Raw genomic sequence first — 20,286 nt, 5'->3', positions numbered from 1 at the left:
ACCTCGGGCCTTGTGGAGCCAGCGCCACTCTGCCTATGGGTCTGCTGGTTCACATGCAGAACTGAGGAAAGTCCCCTTGCCCTCCCTACTGTCTGTGCAGTCTTTCTTTCCAGTGACAGAGGAAATAAACTGAAAGTGGTCCCTGTCCTTAAGCAGCTTATGTTCTAAAAATAACCATAGCAGAAGTGCTGTTCTATATTGAAGATCTCTCCTCTAATACATTATTTTAACACTTTAATCATTTTTCCCATTTTAAATTTTCATTTCTCTGAGAAAGATAAAGATCAGTATTGCAGTTCATGGTGTTGTAGATCTGGGAAGGTCACCTAAGCCAGCCCTCTTCTTTACCAGTGAGGAAACCTCCGCACAGAAAGGCTGTGACCTGCACAGGTAGTTGAGTGATCAAACCAGAATGGAGACCACGGTTTTTCACTCCCGTTTTATTTTGTTGTATTATACCATGCTATTTATCCAAGCACTTAAGAAAGGAGAAGAAAGGGTTAAGGCTTAACACGCACATTCATGTCGAAAGAGTCATAGATGTCTCCTCTTTTGTTAGAATAGAGATTTTGATCTCATGAAGTATAATAGGATGAAGATTCTTGTCCCATTTTTAGAAACACAAGTTTGAAAACCTGCATTCATCTAATCCTTCAGATTTTGCAGTGGCAATACATTTTTTGACTGAAATGCCTAATGCCGTACCTGTTTGGAATAATATTGAGATGAAGAGGTCAGTAGGAAGTAGCCTCTTAGAGCCTTTTGCTAAAGCTGTAAGCAGAGTTTGACAGTGACAACTTCAATTGCACTCTTAAGCTGAGAGGCTGGGAAATGGGGTCAGCAGCATCGCACTCTCAAAGAATGGTTTCCAGAGAATGGTTTCTCAAAGAATGGAAAGGTTTGGGATTGTAAGCAGTGGTAACCAATCTTGAGCTTCACCCTAAGGGACTTTGCCAAAAACAAAGTCCCTATGCAAATTCTCTGAAGCTTTCAGAAGGTGGTGTATGACTGTCTAGTTGGTTTTCTACCTTCTTAATCTCACATAATCTGTCCACACCTGCTTACCCCTTTCCATCCCTGTTGGTTTTTCTCTATACCCTGCCCTAGTCATCTCATACCCAGACTGTTGTACCTGCCCTTTTGCCTTCCTTCTTTTCTTCTCCCTCAATTTTGCCAAGCTAATTTTCATAAAATGGCTGTCTTCATGTGCTGCTGACCTGAGAAAAATGCTGAATGGTGCCCGAGTGCCCTTCCTCAGTCTGCTGTCTGTGTGCTTCTCTCATCCTCTCCCTTTCTCCTTCCTCCCTCCTCGCCAATCTCAACTGTCCATCCCCCTTAATTGCACAGTGCACATCAGCACGGTGGGTGAGGGTGTGGTCCTGGCAGTCCGGTGGCCTGAGCCTAAATCCTGCCCTATATCCTGTGACCTCAGACAAGTTAGGTAACTTCTCTGGCCTCTTTTTTCTAATCTATTAAGAGAGACAATAAGGCTTTGTAAGGATTATATGAAATACTCTAGGTAGAAGTGCGTGGAGCAGGGTCTGGCACTTAGTAAGTGCTGTTTAGTTGCTACTGTTATTATCACTCCAGTTTCTATGCTTTTTTCCTGTTATTAGTTTCACTTTTGTAAGTCCTTCACTTCCTCCATGGCTCCACATTATCTTGTCTCCCCTTTCCTGACAGCACTGGTTCATAATAGGTCCTTTCCCATGTTTTCAGCTTTCTTTGCAGTACCGGTGCCATGCACAGTACTATTCCAGCCACAGTGGCCTGCCTCTGTGTCTCAGACCCTTTAGGCACACTCCCATCTCAGGGCCTTTGTGCTACTGTTTTCTGCTTGGAATGCTCTTCCCCCAGATGGCACATGGCTGCTCTTTCTTCATCCAGGTCTCTGTTCCCCTCAGAGAGACCTTCCCTGACTATACTATTTAAAATAGCATTCCTCTTCACCTTACATACATTCACCTGCTGCATTCTTGTCATAATATTTATCACTACGAGGCAAGTATAATTATTTTCTTCTTATCCCCAGTTGAACTGTAAGCTCTGTGAGAGGATAGACTTTGTTGTGTTCACAGCCTTATCCTTAGAACCTAGAAAAGTTCTTGGCATATAGTAGGAGTTGAAACATGTTTCTTTTGTTTTTTAGTTTTTAATTTTTGTGGGTACATAATGGGTGTATATAGGAGTTATGTGAGACATTTTGATACTGGCATGCAATGTGTAATAATCACATCAGGATGAGTAGGGTATCTACCACCTCAAGCATTTATCCTTTGTGTGAAACATGTTTCTTTGATAAATGTATGGTATAACAGCTTTTCTAGATGTACATTCCAGCATTAGAAGTGTAGAAACTGATTCAGAAAGGGAGTGCACACATACAATAGGAGAAGCATGGTTTTGTATGAGCCCTGCCAGGTGCCTGAGGCCGAGGAGGAAGATGGTTGCTGAATGATGCTGAATAAGTGATTTCATCGACAACATTTGAGGGTCTCTGGCGTGTGTACAGCACTGGACAAGGTGTTATGGGAGATGCATAGGCATAACACAGTGCCCTTTTCTCTAAAGTTTTGTATTCTTACTTGGGAAGGCAAGCGTAAATACATAAGAAGTTAAATACCAACTCACAGTGAAAGAAACACTGCCAAATTGTAAATGATTGTGAGTGATTATTACCTACCAAAGATTGGCAAAATTTATTTACAAAGGGCCAGATAATAAATATTTTAAGTCTGTCATAACTGCTCACTCTGCTGTCAGAGCTCAAAAGCAGCCATAAACTTTAGGGTAAGTAAAAAGTGGGCATGGTTTGATTTGGCCTGAAGGCCTTTGGCAGCCTCTCCTATTGACAGTAAATTCTGTAGATTTTGTGAACTGGTTGTGAAAGGTTTTTCTGAGGAGTTACAACTGGAGTGGGGAGTGAACAGTTGAATAAAAGGAGCAATTGAATAAAAGGACAAATTAGTTTGTGTATGGAATGCCTAGGAGACATGGAACAAATCAGCCTGGCTAGTGTTTAGACACTTGGTTCCTTATTAACTAGATTTCTATTGTAGGGGCATTTCTGAACATAAAGCACCAAGAAAGTCCTGTCCTTAAGCTTGCACCCAATGCATTAGAGAAGTATCGTCTCCCCTACTATAGTTGGAAGTAAGGATGGGGGCCTTGAGTAATTGCTCTGCTTCTAACCTGCTTCCTGTAGCAGGAATATAATTGCCTATCCTTTCTAGAGTGAGGTTGTTTAGGTTCACTTCCCAGCTGTACCAACTATTAGCTGTGTGACATTTATCAAGTGACTTAATCACTCTGAGCCTCATTTTCTCCATCTGTGAGAGAAGGATAATAATCATATTGGGATTATAAGGATGTAGTGGGATAATCCATGTAAAATGCTGAGTACAGTAGTACTGGCAGTAATAAAGCTCAGAAAATGATGGCTGTTATTTTTATAACCTCTAAATTAGATTGAAAACATTAGCGTTGTTTTGTTGGAATTATGTTAAATTCCTAAAGTGTGTATATGCTCAGGAAGCTTGACTGTGTCACTTTGTGTAAATAAATTAAACTGGTGAGCTTTATAAAAAAGACATAGATGATGGAAATATTTGCGTGCCTCAGCCTTATCTCAAAGGAATGAATCTCTCCTAATCTTTCATAACCCTATGCTTAAGAATTGTTCATCATAGAACATACCTGTGCAGGTTGATAGCTGTAGTTCAAACTACCTATGTGGCTGGAAATTCCAAGGTCAAAATTATAGATTAAAGTGATTCCAGGGTAGTAGTGCCCCCAGCTACACCAGTATATCCTCTCTGGAAGAACAATAGACTTTAAACCCAGATCTTACAAGCTTTTTACAGATTAAATTCCAAGGAACATAAGTTAACAAAAACAAAAAAACTCCTCACAACACCACCATAAGCAAGGTTTAGTAGGAGTAAGAAACAATAAACTGCAGAATCAGTTGGCATCAGAGACTTCAAATATTGGAATTGACAGATACAGACTATAAAATATACTTAATGTAATTCTTAGAAGAATTAAAAGAAAGTATAGAAACAAGTATAGAAATTAGAGACTATTATAATTGACCAGTTGTTTTTAAAAGAATCAGTAGTAGTACAGTAGTACGGCCTGGATATTTGGTGGCTCCTGTCTTGTACCTGACACACCAGGTTTGCACACACATACACAGTGTTTTTTGGTTTATTCCATTCAACATACATTTTTTATACCAAGCATTGTGTTAGGCACTAGGTAGAGAAGACCAAGAATATGATTACAAGAAGATGCTTATCTTTAAGAGTAGACTATTTTATAGTCTACTCTTGCCTTTGTTTTCCAAAGGCGGTCAGTCTTTGGAAGCCTGAAGACAAAAGACAATGGAGACTACAGTCTTAATGGCCTAACAAGATTTTTTGGCTGCCATTTTACTGCCCACACATAGCCAGGTCTGTCCTCCAGCATACTAGTCAGCTCAGTTCACCTAGACCCAAAATCAGTACACCTTGAGTACATAGTGCCCACTGTTTTGGAGTTGTCATTTCATTGGTGGAGTTCTTTGATACCAGGGATTTCTCTAGATTTGGGGCTTTATAAGCTCCCTGCTGCCTAGAACTCCTAACTCACTGCCCAAAGAATTCATTTATTTAAAAAATTAGGGCACTACATTAACAGGAAAAGTGCCCATTTATCCCCAGGCATTGTATCACATGGAGAAGTAACTGAAATATAAACAATATTAATTCTGAATATCCTAACCTAGTGTAGTAAAGACATTTATATAAGTACTTACAAGGTCCAAGTGAAGTAATTCACATCATGAGAGAATGAAATACTGAAGGACAATAGGGAAAGAGTGACATTTTATCTGATTGGGAGCCTGAAAGTTTCAAAAAGGACATGGCATTTGAACTGGGGTTTGAAATGAGATTTTGATAGTTGGCTAAGGAGGTGGGGATTGTGGAGGGCATCCTGGCCTAAAAGAAGAGCAAGAGCAAAGGCACAGGTCAGAGGCTTGAAAATATGAGGACGGTTTCTGCAGAGGTGAGAAATGCGGCTGAAATTTACAAAAATGGCACTCTTGCATCCCCCACCATGGAGTTTCCTCTTTTTGCCCTCTCCACCCACTTTTCCCTGTTACACTACATCTCCTGTGTTCCACTTGGGATGACCCCTGTTGAGATACTTGGAGAGGAATAACTTTCCTGTGCACATTAATGAGACTGCCAGAAATAAAATGTTTATTTATGTGACTGTGAAACCAAATTTTCACGTGCATTACTAAATGATATCTTGGAATGGGTGGTTGGGGAATGTTTTTCAGGTTGAAAACATCCTCTTGCATGACCGAGGCCACTATGTCCTGTGTGACTTTGGAAGTGCCACCAACAAATTCCAGAATCCACAAACTGAGGGAGTCAATGCAGTAGAAGATGAGATTAAGAAGTAAGCTTTTTCTCCTTTCTTGGAGTTTTGTCCACAATCAGATGAGCAACTTTACTTTCAGCCTATGGATGAGAAGGTCAGGGTGGGGAGAGAATGGTGATAGTCAGTTGTCCTTCATCTCAGAACATCACGTTCACAGTTGGCTTGGTGAAGAATAAGAAAGGGGTTTACAAGCATACATCAGAGTAAAAGGAAGGACTCTTAGAGCTCTTTATCAGTGGTCTTGTGGTCATTGTACATAGATGTTTTGATTTATGATGTCACCGAGTCTATAAAAAGCTGAGAGGTGCACACACCGTAAAAGTACTAGGATGTTTTTAAGTATGATCACAACAACCATGACATTATCAGTCAAACAGATGTGCTTTCTACTGAACCCTAAATTGCTCCTTCCTTCCTGCTCATAAGGCAATCTAAGTGGAAATAATGGTGAGTAGGTTATTAAAGTCTCTGCAGATACTGAATCACAGACTTTCACGAGAAAAAGCTTCTTTAGATTTGTGACTCCAATAAGAGCCTGACCCATTTTCTCCTCATGTCCACAATGTTGGATTTTTTACAGGCAACAGCACTCACTATTACTACTAATAAGTCAACAATCTAGCCTGCACACCTACATCCTGATCTTCTCTGTCGTTTCATGCATCACCCCAGACAACCATGTCTGGGTCAAGAAGACTCTGATCCACCCAAGGCCCTGAGGGATGCCTAGACCTGTCCCATCTGGGATCTGGAGACTAAAGCAGCATAAATCACATGCTTGGTAACACCAAGACACTCACTTTGAGGACGTGCTTATACTACTTTTTACTGGAGCAAGAGATAAAACTATTATTTCAGCCTGATTCCAGGAGCAAAGATGAAGGGCTCTTGATTCCACCCACTCCTCACCCCAGCCAGGGCCCACTTTCTGCTCTTCTCCAGAGTACCACAGTCAGTATTACATCTCTGTGCTGAGCCACATATAAAGGCCGTTTTTAAAGCAACAAATTGACAAAATATAGTATCAGAATAAGAATTTATAAGAGAAGATTTTGTCATTTGAGGACCCAAGAAAAGTTGCTTTTAGAATTTATTTAATGCATTAGTGTCTGAGTCCCCACATGTTCTTAGACTAGAAGGGCTGCTGCCAGAGGGCCTTGGTGTGATGCTTTGATTGTACCAAGGACAGCTTTTCATTTTATCTGTACTAATATTTCATACTCTCTTCTGCAGATTGCTCCCAGGGATTCTGTTAATGTAAAAGGAAAAAAAAGTATTTCTGCTGCTCCTGGTTTTTAATTATAGTATTGACATATTTGATAAAAAATGAATCTCTTGATTGTAGATACACAACGCTGTCCTATCGAGCACCAGAAATGGTCAACCTGTACAGTGGCAAAATCATCACTACGAAGGCAGACATTTGGGTAGGTGTCAAGTAACCTATCCATACCCCAGATAGCAGCAGTCTTGACTGTAAATTCCTAAGGTTAATGCACACAGCACTATAGCATGGTGGCTACTGTGCCATATCATTGTCTACTTACCTCTCAAGGTTGTTCTTGATGTGAGAATACCAGCCACTGCTTCTTGAAGCATGATTAAGGAAATTACTTCCAAGCTCTTTGAAAATTATTTAGATTTTTTTTCATGTATATGTTACTGGTTCTTAAGAGCAAAACAGGTAAATAACTTATTCTTTACTGGAGCACGATTTGGTAATAATGGTAGAAATAATGTGACTCAGCTGCTAACAGTGGTGTTGGGTTCTAAAACTCATGTTTCTAATACATTAATTGTCTATAGTTTTTGTATCTGCTAGTAAATGTGGATGGTGCCAGTTTCTCATTAGATCCATTTAGAGTCATGATAAATAAACCACTAGTAGCAATCTGCTATCTTTATTTTTTTAGGCTCTTGGATGTTTGTTGTATAAATTATGCTACTTCACTTTGCCATTTGGGGAGAGTCAGGTGGCAATTTGTGATGGAAACTTCACAATTCCTGATAATTCTCGATATTCTCAAGACATGCACTGCCTAATTAGTAAGTATTTTAAGTTTCTAGTTTCATATTTTTATTTCTAATCACAAAGAATGAATTGGGGGATAAAGGGATTAGATTCCAGGAGTAATGAGTTAGATGCAAAGGTAAAGAAATTAGTTGATAATGATTGGGAACTCAAAGACAATGTAACAGTGTCTAGTTAGAGTGGTGGGTCTTTTTGCTAGAAATCTGAAGTTCTGTTTCACACCTGAGCCCAGCTACTCAAGCAGAAATCCTAACTGCCTGGAACGGTATAGTGCTTCTATATTCTGTTGCAGTCTCTATGAAAGCTCCGGTACCAAAGGAGTCCAGCTGACTCATATCAAGTGATAAGAAATTCATCTTTGCAAAACTGGAAGCAACTCAAATGAAAATGATTGCAGTGCATTCACTGGAGTGAATACATAATTAAGACTATATAACTCCATGGAACCAGGTTTTTCCTCTCATTTAGGTTAATCACTGGATTTTGATAACATGCATCTAAACTCAATGCTTTCTTAAAAATAGTCTTAAGATTCCCCACTATTTGGTATCATCATAGCAAGCATATGTACTAACATTCATTAACCAGATGGTAGAATAAGTAATCTTTAAAAAAAAAAAAGAAGAAGAATCTTTGCACAAAGCCCCTATGCTAAAATGCTAAAGGAGCAGAGATTTTTTATCATCCTTCCACATTGGTCAAGACTCTTAACATCTAAGTTTTAACTGTTGTGGATTGATTACAAATCCTGAGTAACCCAGTTTGGGTCCTGCATGGGGATACACTGGAAAAAATAGAAGCAGCAAATGTGGGTGGAGCATCTGACATTTGTTGAGGGCTTACTTATACCTCATTTAATTCTTAAAATCCTTTATATATTAAGTGTAATTATTCCCATTACGCAAATGAGGAAACTGAAACTGAGAAAATGTAGGTAACTCATCCTCTTAACATAGATACAGCTTTTAAGTTGCTGCCCATTCCATTGTGCCAGTTTTGTCAATCAGCCTCTTCCATGTATTAACAAAAAAAGGAGGAATATTTAAAGGACTGGATTATGACATTTAATAATTGTTGGATTGTTTTAAGAGATAAAGCATTATATCCATGTTAGAACTCCAGGTATATAAGTGAGATTGGTAGGAAATATGGGAAAATGGCCAACTTTGATATTAGACTAGTATTATTTTTTGATACTTTTTAAAACATTTATGCAGTAAATTCATATTGGGAAAAACAACTTTATGAATGTCTATACCATGGACATCTTTCCCAAACTGCTTGCAAACCATTTGGCAACTCCACTATCACCCTAAACGCACAGATCTAAAATTAAGTTTATCATCATTAGCCCTCCTTCCTTCTTTTTACCCTCAATACCCAGTTCCCCTGTCCTCTTTTCAGTTTCTCTCAGTGGTATCACCATTGAAGCCTAGAAAAATGAAATTTAAGATTTCTTTGGATCCAGCTAGCAAGAGAGAGGAAAGGTTCAATCATTTACTCGGCCATATTCCTTTTTTGGAGTTTCTACTGTTTTCATTACATTCTTTATACGTACATCACTGTCACCATAGTATATACAGACTCTTGTCAGCTCATGCCTCTACTGTTGGACTGGTCACCAGATTTTCTCCTCTCTTTCAATCCATCCAGCACACCCTCACCAAAAGATTCCTCTTGTAAAACACCATCTCTCATGTCCCTGATTATGAAATTCTAGCGGCTTGCCAGTGGTCTCACAGTAGGGCTCAGCTTCTTAGCATGGCATTTAAGATTCTGATTCTGGTTGTATTCCACCCACTCAGCCTTTTCTCTACCCTGTCCTTCTGGCTCCTCTGTTTACTTGCAGCAAGGCATTCTCTTGTCTTTCTCCAAGTCCTTCTTTGCTCAGACTGTTCTCTCAACTAGAATGTCTTTTTCTCTGCTTCCCCGCTGACTAAATTCTGTCCTGCCTTCAAGGTTCACCTCAACCTCTGCCTCTTCTGGAAGGTAGTCACGAGGCTGCAGCCTCACTGATCTTTTTTGAACTTAGTGTCCAGAGCATTCACTTTATTATTTAAGCAGTCAGCTGCCTTGCGTTGTTGTTTGCATATATATGTGTATGTTTGTGGTCTTCTCAAATATTTTTTTTTTCCCACTGAGGATTTTTCCGGCCTCAGGGAGGCAGAAGCTTAAAGGACCTGGAAATAGACAAGTGATCTATAGATCACAGGAAAAGTAGATATGCATATGTTACTTTGTAATTTCTTTTAATCTGGAAACCAGCTAATATTTCCAACAAAAGAATAATAAGTAAATTCATGAAGTTTGGGTTTTGGTTATAATTATTAAGAATAATCATTCGTTTAGTAAGATAAGATGAACCAAGGAAGCCCGTGGTAAGACAGTGTAACCTCCTAGGTATCCAAGTATGAAGGTGGTAACTTTCATATTGAGAGCTTGAGTCCCTTTGGTGCAAAGCATAGAATATGAACTTTAAGTATCTTTGTTACAATCCACATATTTTATTTTCTTATGGATATTAAATATTTAAGGAACATTAGAGCTTCTCTTTCTAAGGGAGAGAAAATGGGCTAATTATACTGTCTGACTTCTATGAAAAATAAAAGTTTAAAAACAAAACATTGGGAGTAGAGAGAGGAATGATGCTTCCTAGCTAGTGTAATAACTGTTGGAATATTATTAAATAAATTCACGTATCTTTGCCTTAGGGTATATGTTGGAACCAGACCCTGACAAAAGGCCAGATATTTACCAGGTGTCCTACTTCTCATTTAAGCTATTCAAGAAAGAGTGCCCAATTCCAAATGTACAGGTACGTAAATGGTGCTATTTAAAGGGAGTAAACATTATCAAATTGCCATTTTGAGTTCCTGGGGTGTTAATCAGCTGTTTAAATGAATTTAGATGTCCCTTGCTTTATCTACTAGGGGGTATTCAAGTAAAGCTAACTGTGAAGCAGTTGCCATAAAGGGAATCCAATTTTCCCATGGAATTTAATTATAAAACTGAAGCAATTGTACTGAACAAAAAAAATGCCCTGGGGTGGAGTTGGACGCTTTGGATGAAGATTGACCAACTTCATGTCTGTCAACTCTTCTAGTTCTCTGAGAGCCACATGCCTGTTGTAGTCACCTGGAGGCGATTAGGCGGGCTACTTTCCCGAGGCAATGCCTTGGACATGCTCCCATGCCTGTTAGAACCTACACCCCTTGTCCCTGTTCTCCTTCCTTGCAGCAGAGCTTTCTTGATTTTGTTTCTGCTGTTGGCCATTTATAACTCACACCCCTCTTTCTGTGTCCTTCCAGCACATCAGGCCATAAGAATGTTTTCTACATTTAGTAATCCTAAACTCTGCACTCACAGTTTTCAGAGCAAAATGCTTGCAAATGTCCTTTTTACAGATTTCAAATGTTGCTAGTACGGCTGGGCGTGGTGGCTCATGTCTGTAATCCCAGCACTTTGGGAGGCCCAGGAGGATGGATCACCTGAGGTCAGGAGTTCAAGACCAGCCTGGCCAGCATGGCAAAACCCCATCTCTACTAAAAATCCTTGCATAGTTTTCATGTCATATTGTGATCTATTTTTCTTAAATATTTTATTAATGGATGCTATAATAAATAGATTCTGAACTGAAATTTTCTTGCTAGTTCCTCCAATAATGAACTTTTGATTTCGCTGCTGGGGCTTAAGGGTGCTGCTCCTCTTTCACTCTCACATTTGGAATCAGATGTGGGGTTCATCCAGGTGGAGCTCAGAATATTGGCTTTATTACTAATAAGCTTGAGTCAGAAGATGCAGCTTGACCATTCAGGCTCCCTAGCATTAGAACCACATGACTGAGATGTAAACACCTGATTCCGGGGGGACCGGCTCTTCTATAAAAGAAGGAGGGCAACAGCAAACTGGACCAGCTCAGTTTTTCCACAGTCTTATCAGTCACAGAAGTCAACTCTTCTCTTTTGGGAGAGGAATGCTTGAAGAAGAGGAAGTGCTAGAAGTTTTCTAGCAGAAAATCTCCCCTGACCTGGAAACATGAAGAAAGCGAGAGGACCCTCCCGAAAGGCCAGTTTTATGACTAGTATTGTGTGTTGGTTTTCCAGATTAAAACGAGGGATACTGTGCAGTAACCAAACATGGCTGTCTTCTTTTGTAGTCCCACTTTACCATTCATAAAGTTAAATAATGTGAAATCTAAGTGGAAGCATTCAGATTAGTAGCTAGTTTTTTAAAAGTACACCTCACAGGTCTCATGTCATTTGGTACTCAGTAGTGGTAAGCACTTGTTTTAGGGTTAGGGACAGCTAGCTGGTGCTCCCTCATGAGGCATTATTAGATGGATAGTGCAGATTTCAAGCCAGAGGAACTCTCCTTGGCTTGTGGACTGAGTAGTGCCTCACATGTTGGGAAGGGGTACTGGCTCAGCAGCCATACACAGAGGTGGCTGTGGTTTTCTCTGAGCATTCTAACTAGCAGACCCAAGTGCACCCTGGTTTGACACATTGATAAGCTCGAACGAAGATCTGTCTGGGATCCAGAATAATACCAGCTACAGACATTTCCTTCCCATTCCTTTCATAGCATCACTTCTAAGCTGTGCTATAGGAGGAGAAGGGTACTGAGATCAAGCCCCAGTGACTCACCATGGTACAGAAGGTAGAGAATAATCTGGGAATGTGTGCTGCACACAAGCTACTCTCTCCTCTTCTCAGATACGTTGCTTCCCTGACTGTGGCTGAGTCTGATATGCATTTGGTTAACTTTCCTTCCCTTTACCAGACAGAGCTCAGGGCCTGGAAGCTGCTCCAGAAGATCTCAAAATGTGTTTCCATCAGCTCTCAGTCCCAGTCAGGCTGCTTATTCTTTAACAAAGAAATCTGTGATGTCCTTTTGTTCTGTTTTGTTTGCAATTCTATAGAACTCTCCCATTCCTGCAAAGCTTCCTGAACCAGTGAAAGCCAGTGAGGCAGCTGCAAAAAAGACCCAGCCAAAGGCCAGGTAAGAAATGCCTTCATGAACACATGTCCTTCTTGGATTGCCACAGCAGCAGGGAAGGATGCCTGTGTTTCTTGACTCTTACGTATGCTGTCGTGACCAGGAGCTGCACAGATCAGGAAAGCAAGCTCTGTCTTGCCTAGGCGGCAACTGTTCTTTGGGAATGCAAAAAGGAATATCATGAAATATTGTGATCTACATTTGAAAGAGAATCAAGAACTCTGAAGCTGTTTTCTTTGCATGGGAATAGGCTCAGGGGCATTCAGAGATGAGGCAATAGCAGACTTTAAATATTGCTAGTACGGCCAGGCGTGGTGGCTCAGGTCTATAATCCCAGCACTTTGGGGGCCAAGGAGGGTGGATCACGTGAGGTCAGAAGTTCAAGACCAGCCTGGCCAACATGACAAAATCCCATCTCTACTAAAAATACAAAAATTACCTAGGTATGGTGGCACATGCCTGTAGTCCCAGCTGCTTAGGAGGCTGAGGCAGGAGAATCACTTGAACCTGGAAGGTGGAGGTTGCAGTGAGCTGAGATCACGCCACTGCACTGTAGCCTGGGTGACAGAGCAAGACTCCATCTCAAAACAAAACAAAAAAGAATGTTGCTAGTACAAGAGTATCCTAAACATTAGGCAGGCATGGTAGCACGTGCCTGTGGTGCCAACTGCTCTGGAGGCCGAGGCAGGAGAAGTACTTGAGGTCAGGAGTTTGGGATCAGCCTGGTCAATACAGCGAGACCCTATCTCTTTTAAAAAAAATGTGAAAAATATCCTAAACATGTGTCCTGACTTTTGGTTAGCTGCATTCACCACCCTAACACTCAACCTCCCTTTCCTTCTTACTTTCTATGGCTCCAACCACATTAGGAAAATGCGGGTCAAAGCACCAGGTCAGTGAACAGCAGAAGACTCTCTGGGTCTTAGCTAATCACAGTCTATTCAACCTAGGTTCTTCCAAAAAGCAGATGCCAAAAGAGGATTAAACAAAGATGTTATTTGGGGAAATGCCCATGTGAGAGAAAACAGGGAGGGAGCCAGGAAAGGCTGGGAGCGCCATCAGAAGGCAATGCAAGTCTGACCCAGACAGAGGGAGAAGAAGCATGGGTGGAAGTGACCTAGACTGTCACACAACTTAAGTAAGACTCACCAAAGGTGTTGGGGTCCTTGTGCCAGTCAGCCAGCAGATAGTCCCTCATCTCCTAGGAATTCCTGTGGGTTGGAGGTTAGGGCTGGCAGCAACCTATGGGAAGCATGGCACCAGGGCAAACACCACAGCAGTGCTGCATTTAGTGCTGCATTTTGGGAATGCAGCAGCTGAGCATTGGGGTTTTATGCTCCCTGTAGATGAAGGTCTACAAAGCACTTTCACATGGCTGCCACACTTTCCAAATGGCAGATTCTAGAGGTAGCGCAGGAGATATTTATACTCCTCATTTTTCTGCCACCATCGCGAGTAAGTGCTAGCAGCAAACTGCGTCAACAAAGTACCCTTGGTGGGAATATGTGAATTTTAATAGAACAGTCAAATAACATCTGTATCTTAAAAAGTTCTTTAATATTTATTAAATGCCTGCTGTGTACATGAAGTTATTTTAGATGTGCCTCTAAAGTAGTGAGACTGATTTTTAATAAACGTAGCAAACTTGCTTAACAAACAACACTTGTTACTTTGTAGTCTGTCCATTTCTTTCACTAATTCTGCCATGCGCATCTCTTTGGAAGTTGTTTTGGGGCTGATTTAAGTAGCTTAGTCTTTTGTGCTCATGGCTGTCTTGTACTAGGCTCAAACATGATATGTGCAGAGGCTAAGCAATGATCCCTTTCCCCACTCCACTCCACAAAACATACTCATTGAAGTCCATACAAACTAATATTTTGGACATTCTACAATTAATAAAACAGATTCACAGTTATTGATACATTTGATGTTCACATCTGCCTTATGATGTAGGTATATGTGTTTTTCCCTTTTACACATAAAGGACCCAACGCTGAAAGAGGGTAAGTGACATACCCATTATCACACAGTTACTTAGTGAGGAGCTAGAACTCTAATATAGTTTTCTTCGGCTCCAGATCCCATTGCTCTAATATGTTCCCCTCAAGAGGCGATCAACACGGAGGTTCTGCTGTTTGGGTTTCTACAGAAGCCTGCTCACCTCCCTCACCCTTGGCTTTTTCTTTTTTTCCTCTTTTTTTTTGAGATGGAGTCTTGCTCTGTCACCCAGGATGGAGTGCAGTGGCGTGATCTCGGCTCATTGCAACCTCTGCCTCCCGGGTTCAAGCGATTCTTCAGCCTCAGCCTCCCGAGTAGCTGGGACTACAGGCACGTGCTACCACACCTGGCTAATTTTTGTATTTTTAGTAGAGACGGCATTTTGCCATGTTGACCAGGCTGGTCTCAAACTCCTGACCTCAAGTGATCCACCCGCCTCAGCCTCCCAGAGTGCTGGGATTAAAGGCGTGAGCCACCACACCCGGCCAGCTTTTTCTTTCTTACACCTTTCTTCTTTTCTCCAGCATGTGTCCCATTTTTCTTCCCACATCCCTTGCCCGAATTATAGCCCCCCAGATATGATAGCCTTTATCTCACCACTTCCCCAATCAGCACAAGAGCATCCCTCTAACAGGTTGCCAGTGCAAAGTTTCTGGGCCCAGATGGACCTTGGAGGTATGTCATGGGAGGGACATGAGGCCAGCTGCTTTGCTTCCTGTTTTACATTCATGGAGGCAGTTTTGGAAATATTTTGACAAAACATGCTTTGGAAATATTCTTGAAACTTATTAATTTTGGCCTAACCTCAGTTATACCCTGTAAAGTGGAGTTTCAAAGGACGGCCAACTCTGATCTGAGTTAAGTAGTAGCTAGCTGCCTGGACGGCTGTAAATGAGTGGAAGTTAGCACCTGGGCTTCTGCACCCCTCACAGGGAGCAAGCAGTCTTCCCTATATTAGTTTGAAAGTGTCGATCTGGCTGTGAATTACAGAAAGTCCAAAATGACAGCTGTGTATAGAAGATAGATGTTTATTTTTTTTCTCTCAAGTAAACAAAGTCTGGAGGTAAGTAGTCCAAGGGCAGCATGGCAGTTCTGCTCCATGAGGCCCTCAGGGATCTAGACTTCTTCAAGCTAACCACGTCACCATTCCTACAGTGTAGCTATGACTGCATGGATCAATATGGCAACATCTCTGCTCCTAGCAGCAGGATCAAGGAATAGTCAAAGAAGAAGACAGAGGACTTGAACCAGTTATTTTTTATGGTTTCTGGAAACTGCCGCATGATAATCTTCTTACATCTCATGTAATGCTAGGACTTAGAAACAGGTTCACACCTATTTTCAAAAGAGACTGGACAATGTGATTTTTACTCTGGGTGACCCTGTGCCCAGCTAAAACTTTTGTTACTGTGGAAAAAAGATAGTATGTATATTGAAAGAAACGGAGTTTCTGTGACACTTCCCATTTGTAAACCCTTTGACTTGAATTATTTACTTTTTCCTTCCAGTTCCCATGTTGGATTCACTCATCTGCATGCTTTTCATTTTAGAGAGACCACTTTGACAGCTAGTTGCAGCCAAGTTTGAATTCTCTTTGCATCTGAAAACCATGTGCCTCAAACCCCTCTTTGCATTATTACCCAAAGGTTATCTTGGGAAATCCTAGGAGGTACTAGTTAAAGGGCCACAAGAGGAAATAAGCTTGAGAATGCAAAGAGAATGCATTCTATATAGCATTCTTTTTGAGATTCTCCTTGCATATTCACACATGAAAAGTTCTGCTAGAAGGAGAGCCACTCAGTATATTTTGATCAGTGTGTTAAAAATGTATTTGCCCACCAAGCCTGTTTTCAGAAGGTCTAGTAACAATGGCATCCTGTGGGAGATCCTTTGGGAAGCGTCGATTAAACAGACCTGGAAGATTTGGGTCAGTGTGGAAGCAGAAGCATTGTGTCCTCTGCCCACCCCCTTCCATTTTTCCCATACTTTAATATGAACCTTTCTCTTTTCCCTTTCTAGACTGACAGATCCCATTCCCACCACAGAGACTTCAATTGCACCCCGCCAGAGGCCTAAAGCTGGGCAGACTCAGCCGAACCCAGGAATCCTTCCCATCCAGCCAGCCCTGACACCCCGGAAGAGGGCCACTGTTCAGCCCCCACCTCAGGCTGCAGGTTTGTATCTAGATTGGTTTGAAACTCAATATACCTCTTTTGTTATTCTGGACAACAGGAAAGGGAAAGCCTGGTTTGCTTTAGGATTGGAATCCAGAGGCACATAGAGATAACAGTGTTCCTTGAGGAACAGGAGGAAGCTGCCATTGAAATTGTATGGCAGTGGCCAGGCGTGGTGGCTCACGCCTGTAATCCCAACACTTTGGGAGTCCAAGGCGGGTGAATCATCTGAGGTCAGGAATTCGATTTCAAGAACAGCCTAGCCAACAGGATGAAACCCCATTTTTCAAAAAAAAAAAAAAAATACAAAAAATACAAAAAATTAGCCAGGCATTGTGGTGTGCACCTGTAATCCCAGCTACTGGGGAGGCTAAGGCAGGAGAATCGCTTGAACCTGGGAGGCAGAGGTTGCAGCGAGCCAAGACCGGGCCATTGCACTCCAGCCTGGGTGACAAGAGTGAAACGCTGTTTAAAAAAAAAAAAAAAAAAAAAAAAAAAATTGTATGGCAAATGGCTGGCAAAAGGAGAGGCCTCCTTGAATTCTGAGATGGATCTCCAAAACCACTAAAGCCTGTTGTCACTTTTTCTAGACTTGTCCCTGATTTTTGCAGTTTGAAACCTTATCCTCCCCCTTTATTTCATATATTTCCCTTTGCCTTTAAAAAAATAAGACCCTTCCAAAGTGCTGAGTTCAGTCCAGGGCAGCTTCCCTGTCCTGTTAATTAAACTTTGGGACATTGAAATGGGCTAGGGGAGATGATTGGGTAGAAAACATTATTTTATTCATTTGCCTCCCAGCCTACAAAAATGCCTGCTTGGGTCTAATACATCAACAGTTAAAGATGCCTGGAAGAGACAGGACTGAAGAGGCTGAAGAGCTTGGACTAGCAGACAAGTTACTTTCAATTTTAGGAAGTTTGGGGTCTGATGGGCTGAGATACAAAGAAACTGAATTATTTTCATACGTGCCTGAAAAAAAAAAAAAAGAAATAAGACTCCTCTCTTTTGACATTCACAGAAGAATATTGTTTCTTTAATGCTTTGTCTCTTGAAGTATCTAATGCCCCTTCATGTTTTGGCATCCTGTTTCTAATGAAATGAGCTTTGAAAGGATTGATCCAAAATATCGAGTAACTGAACCCTACCGGGAAGCTGCTTTTGGTGAATTTGGTGGCCATCTACTTATACAGACTGGGATAAGCTACATGTAAAACACCAGGGAATGATTTTGTCATGCTGCATGCCAAGAGGGGCAAAGCTTGTGCATACATACCAAAGGCCAGTTGAATATGTAGACACTTGGGATGCCAACTAAAGTTGTGATTGACTAAATGGGATGATTAATAAGGGAAGACTTTCTTAAGGAGGCAATATTGAACCTTGTTTTGAAAAATTTGAAGCACATAATTTAGCAAGAAGATAGAAAGACATTCCAGGTGGGACAGAGCATGTGGAAAGACAGTGAGGAGCACATGAATCTTGGGATACTCTGCATACTTGTCACCCCCTATTAATTGTTTTGGCAAGACAGAAAGCCATTTTTGTGTGGAAGCATTTGGAACCCTTACATGGACTTTATTCTCATTGCAGGATCCAGCAATCAGCCTGGCCTTTTAGCCAGTGTTCCCCAACCAAAACCCCAAGCCCCACCCAGCCAGCCTCTGCCACAAACTCAGGCCAAGCAGCCACAGGCTCCTCCCACTCCACAGCAGACGCCTTCCACTCAGGCCCAGGCCACACCCCAGCACCAGCAGCAACTCTTCCTCAAGCAGCAACAGCAGCAGCAACAGCCACCGCCACCACAGCAGCAGCCGGCAGGCACGTTTTACCAGCAGCAGCAGCAGGCCCAGACTCAGCAGGTAAGGTGGTCAGAGTGTGGCCCTTGCTTGCATATCTGAGTCATGACTGTGAAAAGGCCCACTAGGTAAAGGTATCTTCCCAGAGAGCCATTAAACATTACATCACTGTTTCTCATAGATGTAGATACTAAAGCATTGAGAAGCAGATCCATCACTCACACTCCTTTCACCTTTTTACTCAGGCCATGAGGAATCTGTCATCTGATTGAGGAACATCAGTACAAGAGCTATTTTTTGGCTGGGTGCAGTGGCTCGCGCCTGTAATCCCAGCACTTTGGGAGGCTGAGGCAGGTGGATCACGAGGTCAAGAGATTGAGACCATCCTGGCCAACATGATGAAACCCCGTCTCTACTAAAAACACAAAAATTAGCTGGGCATGGTGGCGCAAGCCTGTAGTCCCAGCTACTTGGGAAGCCGAGGCAGAAGCTTCCCAAGGAGGCAGAGGTTCGGTGAGCCGAGATCACGCCATTGCACTCCAGCCTGGGCAACAAGAGCGAGACTCTGTCTCAAAAAAAAAAAAAAAAACTATTTTTTTTAAGGATTGCTTTTTTTCCTTCTCTTTTCTAATATAACTGTAACACCATTATCATAAGAGAGGAAAAATAACAAGTTTCTTATTATCAAATATCCATTGTGTTTAACTGTTTCTGATATCTCATAATTAAGTTGGCTTGTTTGAATTAGTATCCAATACTAACAGATTGTATTTAGTTGGTCTATATTGTTTTCCATTATCTTTTCATATATTTTTTCACATTTTTTACTATGAATGTATTCATTTTATAATGATGAGTGTATCTGTTTTTTTGGAGATATGGTCTTGCTCTGTTTCCCAGACTGGAGTGAAGTGGTGCAGTTATAGCTCACTGCAACCTCCAGTTCCTTTTCTCAAGTGATCATCCCAGCTGAGTCTCTCAAGTAGCTAGGACTATAAGGATGTGCCATTATGCCTGGCTGATTTTTATTGGTAGAGATGGGGGTCTCATTATTTTGCCCAGGCTGGTCTCAAACTCCCGGCCTCAAGCCATCCTCCCACCTCAGCCTCCCAAAGCATTGGAATTACACACATTAGCCTATGCGGCTGGCTGATATATCTTTTAAGTCCCCTTTTATCCACAGGTTCCCTCTCCTCTTTTTTTTTTTTTTTTTTTGCTTTTTGTCTTTTAATTTTTCGGAGAAACTGGATTATTTGTCCCGTGGAATTTTTGGCATTCTGGGTTTAGCTAATTGCATGCTGTGGTGTCATTTGATGTGTCTGACTATCTTCCATGTACACTGGTAATTTCTTGAGGCTTACTCAGTATTTGATTCAGTTTGACAGTTCTTTGTTCTTCCTGTTGTGTCATATCAGGAGGTCTGTAATGTCTCGCTGGCCTCTATTTCACTGATATTAAGATCAGGGAGCGTGTACTTTCAGATTTTCCTGAAGACTGCGTTTCCCAAAAATATATTAAAAAGGAAAAGAAAAAGATCAATCAGTGTATTGAAGTGTTGTCTGTCTGATCTGTTTGTTTAATGTTCCCCATTAGCTTAGCAGCCATTGCTGATCATTTCCCAAGTTCCTTAATTCATCAGGGATGGCACAATGATATTCTAACATTCCCTCTTCATTTGAGGGCTGGATGTTTTCCATGAAGAAATTTTTTCATCAGTTCTTTAGCTACCCTGAGGTACTGTTTGTACAGAAAAGGCAGGAAAAACGCTTAATTCTTTCCTTTTGTTCACTAGTTTTTGGAGTAATAAATTTGTTCCCTCTTGTCATCCAAAGGTGAACAGTGAGGTGTTTGTTTTGTT

At 41.4% G+C, this 20,286-nt stretch overlaps 1 protein-coding gene and 1 non-coding gene across 3 annotated transcripts in view; both read left to right on the top strand.

Annotated features, from left to right (window-relative positions):
- Positions 1-20,286, top strand: part of AAK1 (AP2 associated kinase 1) — a 180,410-nt gene that overhangs the window by 110,652 nt on the left and 49,472 nt on the right. For both annotated transcript variants that reach the window (XM_030826869.1, XM_030826868.1), the window contains exons 6-12: positions 5,330-5,451; positions 6,779-6,860; positions 7,347-7,479; positions 10,177-10,280; positions 12,384-12,463; positions 16,478-16,632; positions 18,223-18,491. In XM_030826869.1, coding sequence (XP_030682729.1) covers positions 5,330-5,451; positions 6,779-6,860; positions 7,347-7,479; positions 10,177-10,280; positions 12,384-12,463; positions 16,478-16,632; positions 18,223-18,491 — 945 coding nt within the window. The remainder of the gene's footprint in view (positions 1-5,329; positions 5,452-6,778; positions 6,861-7,346; positions 7,480-10,176; positions 10,281-12,383; positions 12,464-16,477; positions 16,633-18,222; positions 18,492-20,286) is intronic.
- LOC115838458 lies at positions 17,308-17,439 on the top strand. Its single transcript, XR_004033484.1, has one exon. It is a non-coding gene; the product is annotated as a small nucleolar RNA SNORA36 family (small nucleolar RNA).

The sequence above is a fragment of the Nomascus leucogenys genome, chromosome 14, assembly GCF_006542625.1.
Source record: "Nomascus leucogenys isolate Asia chromosome 14, Asia_NLE_v1, whole genome shotgun sequence".
NCBI lineage: Eukaryota > Metazoa > Chordata > Mammalia > Primates > Hylobatidae > Nomascus > Nomascus leucogenys.
The sequence above is the reverse complement of the archived record's forward strand: the minus strand, read 5'-3'. Positions and strand labels throughout refer to the sequence as shown.